At 35.3% G+C, this 12,258-nt stretch overlaps 1 protein-coding gene across 1 annotated transcript; it reads right to left on the reverse strand.

Moving 5' to 3' along the window:
- Positions 1-917: 917 nt before the first annotated feature.
- Positions 918-12,066, reverse strand: tegt (testis enhanced gene transcript (BAX inhibitor 1)). The gene is made up of 10 exons (XM_026240810.1): positions 11,913-12,066; positions 6,562-6,650; positions 5,180-5,288; positions 4,340-4,457; positions 4,213-4,261; positions 3,494-3,591; positions 3,316-3,395; positions 3,133-3,233; positions 2,142-2,217; positions 918-2,039 (listed from the first exon to the last, which is right to left on the reverse strand). The coding sequence occupies exons 2-10, from the start codon at positions 6,615-6,617 to the stop codon at positions 2,016-2,018; spliced, it is 711 nt and encodes a 236-aa protein (XP_026096595.1). The 5' UTR covers positions 6,618-6,650; positions 11,913-12,066; the 3' UTR covers positions 918-2,015.
- Positions 12,067-12,258: the final 192 nt, after the last annotated feature.

Consider the following 12,258-nt stretch of genomic DNA (forward strand, 5'->3'; position numbering starts at 1 on the left):
AGTCCCTTAGGGTCCATATAAAGAAATTCCACTCCATCTAACGTCACACAGAGCCATACTCGAAAAAAACTTTCAGAAACTTGGGAACAAAAATACTCCTTCAAACGTACAACTTAATTTTTGAAACTTTGTCCATGTTTAGCATGGGAATCCAACTCTTTAACAGTGTAAAAAACTCAGTATGCATGAAATAGCATTTCACCCCCCCTTTAAGATGCGTTAAGTAAGTTTGTTTGCCAATATATTGTTTGGATTGAATATATATATATATATATATATATATATATATATATATATATATGCATGTGTTGTTGAAATGTTTGTTGATGAATTGATTTCTTTTATTGTACTGTTTGTAGTGACTTAAGACCATCTTGTACATCTTGTACATTTTGTACATGTTGCCCATCCAGTTCATCCTGTCCATCTCCATGCTATGGGAATTATCTATGAATAATCATCTTGAACTTAAAATAAAAGAGAGCAAAGGACTGGTATCTGTCCTGTGTTTTAATCAGACACACCAAGTTTCTACACCTCCGATGAACTTTGGATATATTAACATCCGATATCCTACAGCAAAGATTTTACCCCTACTGTTAAATAATGTCTGTGTAATCATTTGCAATCAAGTCAACGATATCGCTGACCCCATTTATTGTCAGTTATTGAACAATTAAACATTTTTTTTATTATTAGCTAGTTAAACTACACATTCTGAACAATTACAGGTTTAAGCAATGTATTACTAGTTAGTTAGTATGCTACACTCCAAGAAGAATCTGTAAAAATAGGGCACAATATGAAGGAATTTTGTGTATTGATTTTTCTTTATTTTTAAGTTTTTGGGTTACAAGGTTAAAATGGTTTATGGATGCAAACCATTTCCATAACTGGAAAATAGTTTTTTTTTTTTCCTAGATATTTTTCTTACATCTACTGAATGATCAACAATCACAGGTACACGGTTCTAACAAGATAAAAACAGCCCGTTTCTGCTTCGATCCTAAACAGGCATTTTCAAAATAATATAATAAATGATATGTGGGGTATTTTGAGCTAAACCTTCACAGACATATTTATCTCCCCATTATTAGAATCCACATAAACAGCTCATAAATCAGATGATACATTTTTTTTTTTGGTTGTTACATATAAAAGCATCCGTTTTTCTGACAAAAGTTACATCTTGTTTATTTCATGTGACAAAAATTGTGATTGCAATAGGAAGCAGAAAGTTTTTTTTATTTCTAGGGCTGCCTTTTTAACTGGTCCCTGATTACAAGCATCAGAAGAATTAAGCATGCTCAATGTAAATTAATCATCAGAAGGTATAATATATTAGTCATCGGAGCATCAATGCAATCTGTGGCACCGTTTATTGACATAAGATGCACAATATTCATGAATAAAACAATCTCATCTGTGATAACTGATAAATGCATTAATGTTAGACTTAACCAAATTAACAAAATTGGCACCAGCAGCTACAAAAACAATGTAATGTGCATTGGCAACTAGGAAAAAACTAATTAGTAAAAGAATTAACACAATAAACACAAAAAAAGCAGTTTACTGAAGCACAACTAAGTTATGATTAGAAGGTATTTATGATACACAATTTAATATTGTTGAGAGTATAGGTAAGAAAGTCTCCTATCACCTTAACTAGCAGAAACACCTGCATTACACTCAAAAGTTTCTATTGTATGTACAATTTTAAATCCAATTTTTTTACGAGACCCCATGAGATTCCTTTTCTACAGATCTCTATTTTCTGCCTTAAAGAGTTAAGTAGTAAGTCAAAGAAATTAAAGTCCAACCTAAACTTTTAAATAAGATTTCAAAATCTACAGTCAAACAACATTAGGTCATCAGCTTGACAACATATCCAATTTTCAAAAATAAAATTAAGACTATCAAATCACAAAATATAATCAAACTATATGTAATCAGATTCATAATGAAGCTGCTGACACGTATTCAGCTCACAGATGTTTTCACGCTCATGACAATTACTTCTTCTCCTTTTTCTTGTCCTAAAAAATAATAAAAGAAGTTACTCACGGAACAAAACAGATACAAGTAATGATTCTGTTATGGACAGCACAGAGCTGATGCAGTTATGATGTTTCAAATACCTTCTCATTCATAGAGAGGATGATGAGAAGCTTTCTGAAGATGGTCACAAAGTCCAGGAAGAGGTCGACACAATGCCTTCATGAAAAAACAGAGAACAAACAGAAGCCTTGAAGCGTACGAACAAAAAACAGTGCCTCTCTGCATTCCTTTTCATTATGTACCACCTTTGGATGGTTAATTTAAATAATAATGAATAATATATATTTTAGATGCAATTAAATGGGACAGGATGAAGCAAACAAGAATTCTTAGTATATAATGCACTTGTGTAAAATGATAATTTAGATAATAATAATACAAAATGCACATTTGATTTCTTCAGTTTATCAGTATAGGCTGATATTGGGTATTTATTGGCAAGTGTTAGACTATAGTTAGGACTATTCAAAACGAGTTTAAACCTAATTTATAAAAAACCAAAGCAATATTAACCCAATTTACATTCACACAATACATCGTCCTCATGTCAAGCAGTTTAAAACCCCTGGGTTTCCATGAGGTCACGGAAATGCATAAGCTGTTCTTGCATTTACATGTTTAAAGACGCTACAGTAAAGTCACTTCACGTCATATTGTTATAACACTTTAAGCAGAAGACTGCTTTAAAGCAAGCAGCTTTACAGTACTAAACATGAAGAAACAGCATCAGTGTTGCATTTAGTTTGAAGTGATGTTTTTATCAGCTGTTTGGACTCGTTCTGACGGCACCCATTCAGTTCTAATGTTTGTTTTTTGTCTTTTTGTGGGGGGGCTGGGTGCAATAAAATCACCTCAGTCCAGAATCATGCACAATCATTAAGTGAGTATCTATGAGGTTAGCCAAAGCATTGCTGCTCAGATCATAACCTTTCACATAATGCATTTCAGCGAGTGCATATTAAAATGGTTATTTAGCAAGTATAAAATTAATTTTTAGCAATAACTTGAAAAGCTTTCAATATATGATAACTATTGGTACACATGTAAACACAGTAAACCTCTAAGCCTTACCAGATGTAATCTTTGTCTCCCATTTCTGCCTTCTCAATAATCAGCTGTGTGTCAAACAGCACAAAGCCACACATGACGACCAGACCCAGATACACATGAGCCTGAAACCAACAGACAAAGAAACCGTTACACAAACTAGCACACAACTTCATCCCCCTGCTTTCATACAGTCACATCATGTACCTTAAAGAGCAATTCAGAGGCGAAGAACATATTGAAGACTGAGACGAGCAGAAGAACAGTCAGCGCTGACATCAGTGTGCCTTGAGGAAAAATAGACCAAACCAAAGTTACAGGTCAAGACACAAACAACTGTACATGACCAATGACCAACATGAGTAGCAGATGTTTCAATGTTTACCTCCCAAGAAGAGATAACTTCTGCGCTGTGCATAGAGAGCGCTCAGGGTGAAGCAGGTGAAGATGACCGAGGTGCCCAGGAAAGCAGTCAGGATGATGCTACACAAATGAATACAATCATTAGCCACGTGTCGAAAAATATCATTATGTGCAGTTCCACAGAGAACATGTAATCAGTACATGACACACAACAAAATTAAACATTTCAGGGAAGCAACAATGCCAGTAATTGTTATTCTTCTGAGTTTTATTCCATTTTCACTCCATCACTTACTCACCAATGCTGCTCTACAATGGCAGAAGACCTTAACTCGCTAGACTTTAAGAGTTTTTTATTTGTCCAGCCAAATGTATTATAGATAGGCAGTGAATGGGTGCCATCAGAATGAGAGCTAATAAAAGTATCACAATTATTTATTTATTATAAAAAATTACAGATTATAGACTATGTGTTTGAGTTAAAATCATCTTAATGCTGGATGTGTTTCATCTTTTGTCTTCTCCAGATGTTCACTGATGGACAGGAGTGCAGTGGATTATTGTGATGTTTTATCAGTTGTTTGGACTCTCATTCTGACGGCACCCATTCGCTGCAGAGCATCCATTGATGAGCAAGTGATACAATTAAACATTTCTCCAAATCTATTTACATGAAGAAACAAAAGGATGTAATGGTGAAGGTTTATACATTTTCCCTAAATGGTCATTTTTGAATATTACCTCGGGTTGACACTTATGACGTAGTCCATGAGCGGGCCGAGTCCAAGACCTGTTTAAGGCACAGATTGAGTTTTAAACACATGATCTAGGAAATGAAGTTGCAGAAAAAAGCATATAAACAGCTCACCTGTGAAGAAAGCAAAAGCAGCGAGGATGGCCAGCCTCTTCTTCTCGGTCTGAGGGCTGTGAGGGGTCATGGCAAGCCAAACCATCATAGCCAGTGATCCAATCATGGTCAGCCCACCCTGAAAGACCAGATCATGATAATGTGTGTTAGAGAACCGCTTTACAAGAATCTGTGTACTAGCCGAGGTCCTTAAGTATTATATGCTCTACTTCAGCCCCTTGCGAAAGTATTCATGCCCCTTCCCCCCGGAGTCCATAAACTCATCAGTCAGCTAGAACAATAACTATAAAGAGAAGCATTTTGCTATATTTATGTTCTATTGCATAGTAATATTTTGAATATTTTAAACCTGCTGTCTAGGCTTACACGATAATAAATGCAGGAATGCAAGCTAAAGCTACAATTCAACTCCTCCTACAAAATAGCATGAAACTAATGAAGAAAAACAGGCTGGATGTGTCAAAGACATGAAACATTTACAGAATGCATTGAGGAGGAGCCCAAACTAGAGTGACCCTTATGCTTCATGATATCGGATCAGACTCTGTGGAACTGTAAAACATTTCTTTGTGGCTTCAAGTTAGAAAAGATGTTTAGTTCCCACTTCAAGGGAACCTTAGCTCCCAGGTCATCTACAAGATGGATTAAAATGCTGATAAAGTCGATAAGACAAAGCTACTGTTATAAGCTACTGTGTAAGTTAGGCTGCTTAAGAAATTGTATTCGCACTCATGCTCCTTTCCAGTTTGCATCTCTTTTTAGCCACTAATGCGAGTGAAATGCTCACACTGCTGAGCCCTGACAGTTAGGAGAGAGAAATGTAAAGCCCAGAGCTGTTACCTGAAACATTCTCGTGATGAAGAAGACGTATGAGCCAGCGGCTGCCACCAGCATACACAGAGCCAGACTGGAGTAGACATTCTTCAGATGCTGCTGAGTGGAGCGAGAGCTGGACACACACACACACACACACACAACCGTTTCAACACATCAGTCCGTTCTAGGGATGTAACGATATGATCAATATCTCGATATCTTGGTCACATGACAATATGAAACGATAGGTCTTCTGGGCAAAATCAAAGTTTTTAAATCATATTTGTTTTGGGTTTACTGTGACATGATCCAAAGTTTATAGACAGGAAAACGAGAAGGCAGAAAGTAGTTTTCTTTTTTTCTTTTCTTTTTTTTGTTTATATCTGTATACCAGCATTGGCTACCGCTCCATCAAGATACATTAATATGAAAACATCTGGATTTGTGCTGAATGAGAGGTGGGCATCAGTTTCACCTTAAATTCATTTGTTTTTGGCCTGACATTTATATAGCTTAAACATTTAAATTGACTCGACTTTAGAGGATTTGTTGTGCAGAGAAGGGAACTTCAACTGTGTTTATTATGTTTGTAAACATTTTACTTTTCTGACATTTTAGCCTGCATAATTTCTGAACGTAATCATAAAATGCGATGTGAGCATATACACGATTAACCCTATGTTTTTTTTCCCTCTCGAAATGCAATTTTATACGAGTAGTGTTGCAAACATTTTTAAATATCTTGAAAAAATACTTTAATATCTTTAAAGCATTGACCAATTTTATTTTTGTTTAGTAGGCTACATTTGGCCAAACTCTAGAAAAGGCTACAATTAAGCACAGCAGGTTAAGATACTAGATTTTCCTTTTTTTTTTTATAAAGAAAATGCTGTACTATATGTATTATTATTATTGTTATTATTATTATTATTATTATTAATAGTAGTAGTAGTTATAGTAGTAGTAGTAGTAGTATAAGCAAAGAAAAAGTTGAAAAAAATAACAATTAACCGGTATTAATTGGTTTCAAAATGGTAATAATAAATGAGGAACACAGGAACAGAAACATTAAAATATCGATTTTGCTTGGAGAGAACCAAATTATTATTTTTTTTAAGCCCTGGTTGGAGCTCTTAATTTTGAACTCTCAAACTGCATTAGATAGAATAATTTACCTTTAAAATGTATAAAATGTTCATTTTTTCCCAATTCCTCATTTCTCTTTTTAAATATCGTATTGAATATTGTACTGTGAGATTTTGATATCGTTACATCCCAATTCTTTCGTTACAATCTATTACAAGATTCTAGTTATTATAGTAATGAAATCAGAACCGTGGGCATCATGAATATCATACAGACCTGTACACATGTAACAACTACAGAGGTGATCAAAACACACTTACATCTGAGAAAACTTAAAGAGAGCGTCAAAGTTGATGCTGCGATCAAACACGTTCATTTTTCTGCTGCTTTAGTGATCTCAGGAAACCACCTACAAGAAGACACAGAAAACAGAAGAGATGAACGTCACTAACCCTAAATCCATCAGAACCAATCAAATGGTCCTGTTCTCTAAGAGCAGTGAGCATCAGCTACACCAAAGGAATATACATACTAGCCTCACAAGCCATGGTAGCCATTAACTTCCATAGTATGGAGAAAATAACAAATGGAAGTCAGTACCAGTGCTGGGAGTAACACATTACAAGTGAAGTGAGTGACATAATCAGATTACTTTTTTCAAGTAACTAGTCCTATCCTAATGATGAGAAAATCGTGTGAACATATTTAACTACAGTAACATCGTGAACATACATTTACTCAAACACTGTACCAAAACAGATTCAGTGTTCCTCAAAATGAATAAAAACAGTCAAATGCAAGATTATGACACAAACCTGCAATAGTTAAATATATATATTTTTTTAATTAACTGATGTCTTGCTGCTCACCTTCGCTGATTCAATTCAACTACACTAATAAGAAATAAAAAATACGTTCGATAAACTAGCATTTGTGCTTCATTGTTGTATTTGCTGAAGAGTGCTGAACTTTCTTCTCCTGTGTTCTACTGTACAGACGTGAATCTAGCTTTGCTTCAGCCTGGGGCTTTATATTTGACAACAGAACTGTTTATATTAAAAACAAATAAGCAAGCTACTATATAGAAAAAGTAATGCATTACTCTCCATTAAAAGTAACTAAGTAACCTAATAAGTTACTTATTTAAGGAGTAGACTAATGCAATATTGTAATGCATTATTTTTACAAGTAACACTGGTGACTCTTTCACAACCAGAAACAGTCTAATGGTCTATTTTTTTTTTTTAATGGAAACTGCAGTCTAGGTTGTTTAATTACATGAATAAAGGTATTATTAAGGCTGATATGATTAACAGCCCATCCATGGGAAGGCATGAGCAGCACTTTCTGGCGTTGCAAGCGGTAGTATATCTGGACTAGGAAAACAGGGTCAGAAAATAACAGTCCTGGGGGAAAATGACACCAGAACTTATAAAAATGCCCTCCAAAACTCAAGAAATGGCTGCCTCAGTATGATTTTTTTTAGTTTTTATAGACTAATTATAACATACAATTTATTTAAGCAATATCACAAGCAAGAGTGTTGTTTTTTCCTGAATATCAGCACAAATACGAAGAGATTTTAATATTCTAAAACCAGTTTACTAAACTAAAAGTTAACATTAAGTGACTTTGTAGATAGAGTATTAGTGGTTCGACCGATATAATCGCCCAAGGCCAATGTATCGGCCGATTTTTGGCTTTGTTTTCTTATCAGCATCAGCCGCTTAGTTTTTCTGCTTTTCATTAGGGGTGCTCCGATCACGATCGGCCGATCGTTAATGCGCATCTCATCAGTAAAGCCGGTTCTCTAATCAGCGTTTAATTCCATCAGGTGCGTGATTTCACATAGAGCCGTTGTTAACTGAGAAGATGCGCCAAAAAACGCTGAAAATTAACGTGATTTGCGCATCTTCTCTATTAACAATGGCTCTGTGTAGTAACAGCTGCTCTATGTGAAATCACGCACCTGATGGAATTAACCGCTGATTAGAGAACCGGCTTTACTGACGAGATGCGCATTAACGATCGGCCGATCGTGATCGGAGCACCCCTACTTTTCAACTATGATTAATAATCAGACAGAGCGTTTAAGGCCATCCTTAAAAATATTCTTGTTTGCCGTAACCCAACCGACCCTGTCAATTTAGGACCAACTCTATTATTATTGTTTTTTTGCTTTTAGTCCGACCGACTTGCCGGTTGTACATTTTTGCATCAAGGCCGACCAACGTTCTTTCTAAAAAAAAAAAAAAAAAGGAAAACCCGTGACATCATCTGTGTTTACACGTTGTTTTTCGAAAATGTTGCACTGCTGTTTGTCATTGTGCACGTAACTTAATGCCAATAAATCAGAAATATTGGTCTTTACCAATATATCGTATCTTTACGCCTGTTGTCAGTGGATTTACCTGTATTTGGTGTTATTTGCCGTATAAAACTTATTTAGACATGCAAAATAGATTTTACAATCAATGAACACTTGTCACTCAAATCAAACAGGATTTTTTTCACAAAAGTGACGACCCAAACGTTCTCTCATTTGTATGTTGTATTGACACCTAGCGGTGGATGCAAGTAAAACAGTATAATACCTCATTCTTTTTTAAATTCATGCAATTAACATGTTTTTGACAAAGATTTCAATTTGTTTGTGGACTATATAGCCTGCATCAAAATGAGGTTCGCAATGATGCGCCCGAAGGCACGGGTTGAAGACCCAGTCAGTGACGTCACGATATGCTAATTTGTTTAAATTCATACCTACGTCATCACCAAAATTGTCCTCTTTTTTTACATTAAAACTTGAAAAAAAAATATAGACCTATCTACTGATTTTTTTTTTTTTTTACTGTTACTGCAAACCAAAATATTTTTAAGGATGGCCTAAACAAAGGAATTAATGTATACAGAAAGTATAATAACGATTGCTTTTATATTATTAGTAATAGGCAAACATTGTAATACTTTCTCGTTTGCCGTCAGCATTAAGAAAATACGCATTTATATTATTTAAACTAGGGATGCACCGAAATGAAAATTCTTGGCCGAAACCGAAAACCGAAAAAGAGAAAACCAAGGCCGAAAACCGAAACACCGAAATAAATTATCCCAATTATTAGTACCATTGCATTTATTGCTATGACCGTGTACTAACTTTACTAAAATTAAGACATTGCAATTGCATAAATTAATATTAAAGTTTCAAAGATAATTACAATTACATAACTTATAAAAAAAAAAAACATAAAAAAACATAATTACAAATGATGTAAATATTTATTAAGCACATTGCAACAATGCACAGTATAAAATAAAATTCAAACTAAAAATTTATCCCACTCATGTGTATATTTAATAATAATGTACAGGCCTACTGGCCTGCAGAAAGGTTTTAAAATTAACAGTTCTCTCATAAAAACAAAGTGCATTTAGGTGAAGTGCATTTTAAATTTTTCTATGTAGGACTAGAAAGTGCATCACTTCTCCAGTTGGCAAGAGTGTTATCACTTCTGCGGATGGGGACTTCAGACAGATAACCATCTAGCTGTTGAGCAGTTGAGCTTGTCATCTGCCTGACATTTGAGAAATATTTGAGAGAGTGTATTTAAATAGGGCCAGGGCATAAATAAACATTTTTATCAAATTAAAGCAGAAATCTAGCAGAAAATCTAGCATAAATATGGCTACAATCTGATATTATGTATGTATATATGTTTGTGTGTGTGTATAAGAACAAAATAGCCAACGTATTATTATTATTTGAGGCACTTTCTTGCGGAATTCCACTGAACATATCAGACAACGATGGTGCATGCCACTCATCTGGTGCAGAGACGAGTCTTTTTTTTCTGCGCTCTGATCTGTCTCCTGCGCTTGGCGCTTCTCCGCATCCAGCGGCGCCTGGATCATTTCTCGTGCGCGCTGCCTTATTTCCGCATCCAAGTAATGGTCATTATAACGCGGATCAAGCACATTCGCGATGAAGTGCAGAGGATCCGAAAAGATCTCAGTGAGACGTGTGCTAACAGACTCTATAAGACTGTACTTTTCTTTGTTTTCACTTCGTGGTCCGTCTTAATCTCTTTGTTAGGAGACGTTTTAGTGCTGCGAATAAAGGAATACGAAGAGAGAGAATGTTCTAACTGGTGTTAAGTGAATGTCGCGCGGAGCTCGTTGTCTTTGCTATGCAGCACGTGCAGGTCGCGGTTTCTGTTTGCGTCATCACAACATTTCGGCCGTGTTGTTTCGGTGATACAAGTCTATCGGCCGAAAACCGAAAAGGCCATTTTCGGCCGAAAATTTTCGGTGGCCGAAATTTCGGTGCATCCCTAATTTAAACAAATATTTTTTATGACTAATGAACATTTAATTTCACAAACCATGCAAACAGCTGTGAGATCTTGTGAAGTGTGTATGTGATCTGCATGATCGTGTGCTCTCTGTGTGACAGTCTGTCCGTGTGAATTGAATACTATAAACTCATGATGTCAAATTATACAGTGCCTTATGCATTTGTCATATTCATCTCATATTCTCTGTGTTATGTTTGTAAAATGAGTTGAATAAGTGATTCAATGACTCACTCATTAAGACTCGTTAATGCACACACAAATCTTTGTGGGAGACCTGCATACAAATGTTTACATGAACAAATCATGATTCACTAAAATCTTCTGTACTAAAATGTATTCTAAATTTTTAATAATGCATCTTAACATATGTTTCACCTTAGGATGATAGTTAGCCTATTTTACATATAATTTATATATAGTTACCATAAAACATAGGCAACATTCCATCTTCAAAATATTTCATAAATGGTGAGAGAATATGAAACACTGCTTTAGTGCCTATCTTTTACAAAAATTAAGCATGGGTAAACTACAAAAAAAAAAAATAAGTGCAAGGTTCTTCTAAATGAACTTGAACAAGAAAACAAGGATACGGTTGACTGAATATGACAGAAAAAAACTAGCAAGGACATTTTAGGTAAGACTAAGAGTAAATTAAATAATATAAAATCAAAACATTGTGTTAAAGGTCACATTCATTTATTTATTGTTATGAAAGGATAGCAGGAAATTATGCCATTCGGAATGTTCACTGTGAAACATTTTCAGTTTAACCTTTGGCCTCATCTAACCACCATTACACAATCATCTGTCACCATTACACTTCTGAAATAAACGGAGAAAATGACGATGTGTTTACTACACACTGGGCCTCGCAGACTTTATATTGGTGTTTAAATCAGAAGTAACGTTATTTAACTCCGGACACCGAGAGATCAACACCGAACTTCCTCACGAAGAGTGAAAGTAAAATCTAGCGTTAAACAAATCTTCACCAGCAGCGGCGTAACGAAAGTGACGTTACAGAGAAAGCACCATATTTGGTTTGACCAACTTCACAAACAAACACGCAGCTGAAGCACTGTTAGCAGTTTAAACACAAACACTTACACATTATTCTCAATATTACGCGATAATACTGCTGTAACACAGACTCAGAAGTCCGTTATCAATCGATCTGATCGTGACGTGTTTAAATCTTCTGCGCTGCTCTCGCTCACTGCGTCGTGGCTAACGTTTACTGGTAATTTCTTTATCATATATATCTATATATATTATTTCTCCTCATTCCATAAACATTAAGTTCACTTTATTACCATAAGATGTGAACTTCCCGTCTGTTGTAAGAAGGCCTGGATCTGAATCAACGAGTCCTCGACACGTACAGCGACTGAGTGACAAACAACGCGATGACGTCACACGCTCGTCTTCTTCTTCTTCTTTAGTTTTTTTTCAACGAGTTACCCTATCAACATTATAGGTGCATACCGCCACCTACTATATCGGAGTGTGTCAAATAATGACTTCATTCATCTCATTTTATATTGTTTGTAGTCTATTTTTTCCCATTTTCTTCCTCATATTTCTTACAGGCTAATAGTCCTATAACATTCGCTACATTTTGAAACCTCACATCTATCTGTGTTTACGTTACTCATTAGA

Source organism: Carassius auratus, linkage group LG36F, assembly GCF_003368295.1.
Source record: "Carassius auratus strain Wakin linkage group LG36F, ASM336829v1, whole genome shotgun sequence".
Taxonomy (NCBI): Eukaryota; Metazoa; Chordata; class Actinopteri; order Cypriniformes; family Cyprinidae; genus Carassius; species Carassius auratus.

Bases quoted from the DNA above. Each gene is read 5' to 3' on its own strand.
- tegt (XM_026240810.1), bottom strand. From the start codon at position 6,617: ATGAACGTGTTTGATCGCAGCATCAACTTTGACGCTCTCTTTAAGTTT. The intron at 4,458-5,179 runs GTAACAGCTCTG...CTGGTCTTTCAG, and splicing joins TCATCACGAGAATGTTTCAG to GGTGGGCTGACCATGATTGG. The intron at 3,396-3,493 runs GTAAACATTGAA...TTTTTCCTCAAG, and splicing joins AAGTTATCTCTTCTTGGGAG to GCACACTGATGTCAGCGCTG.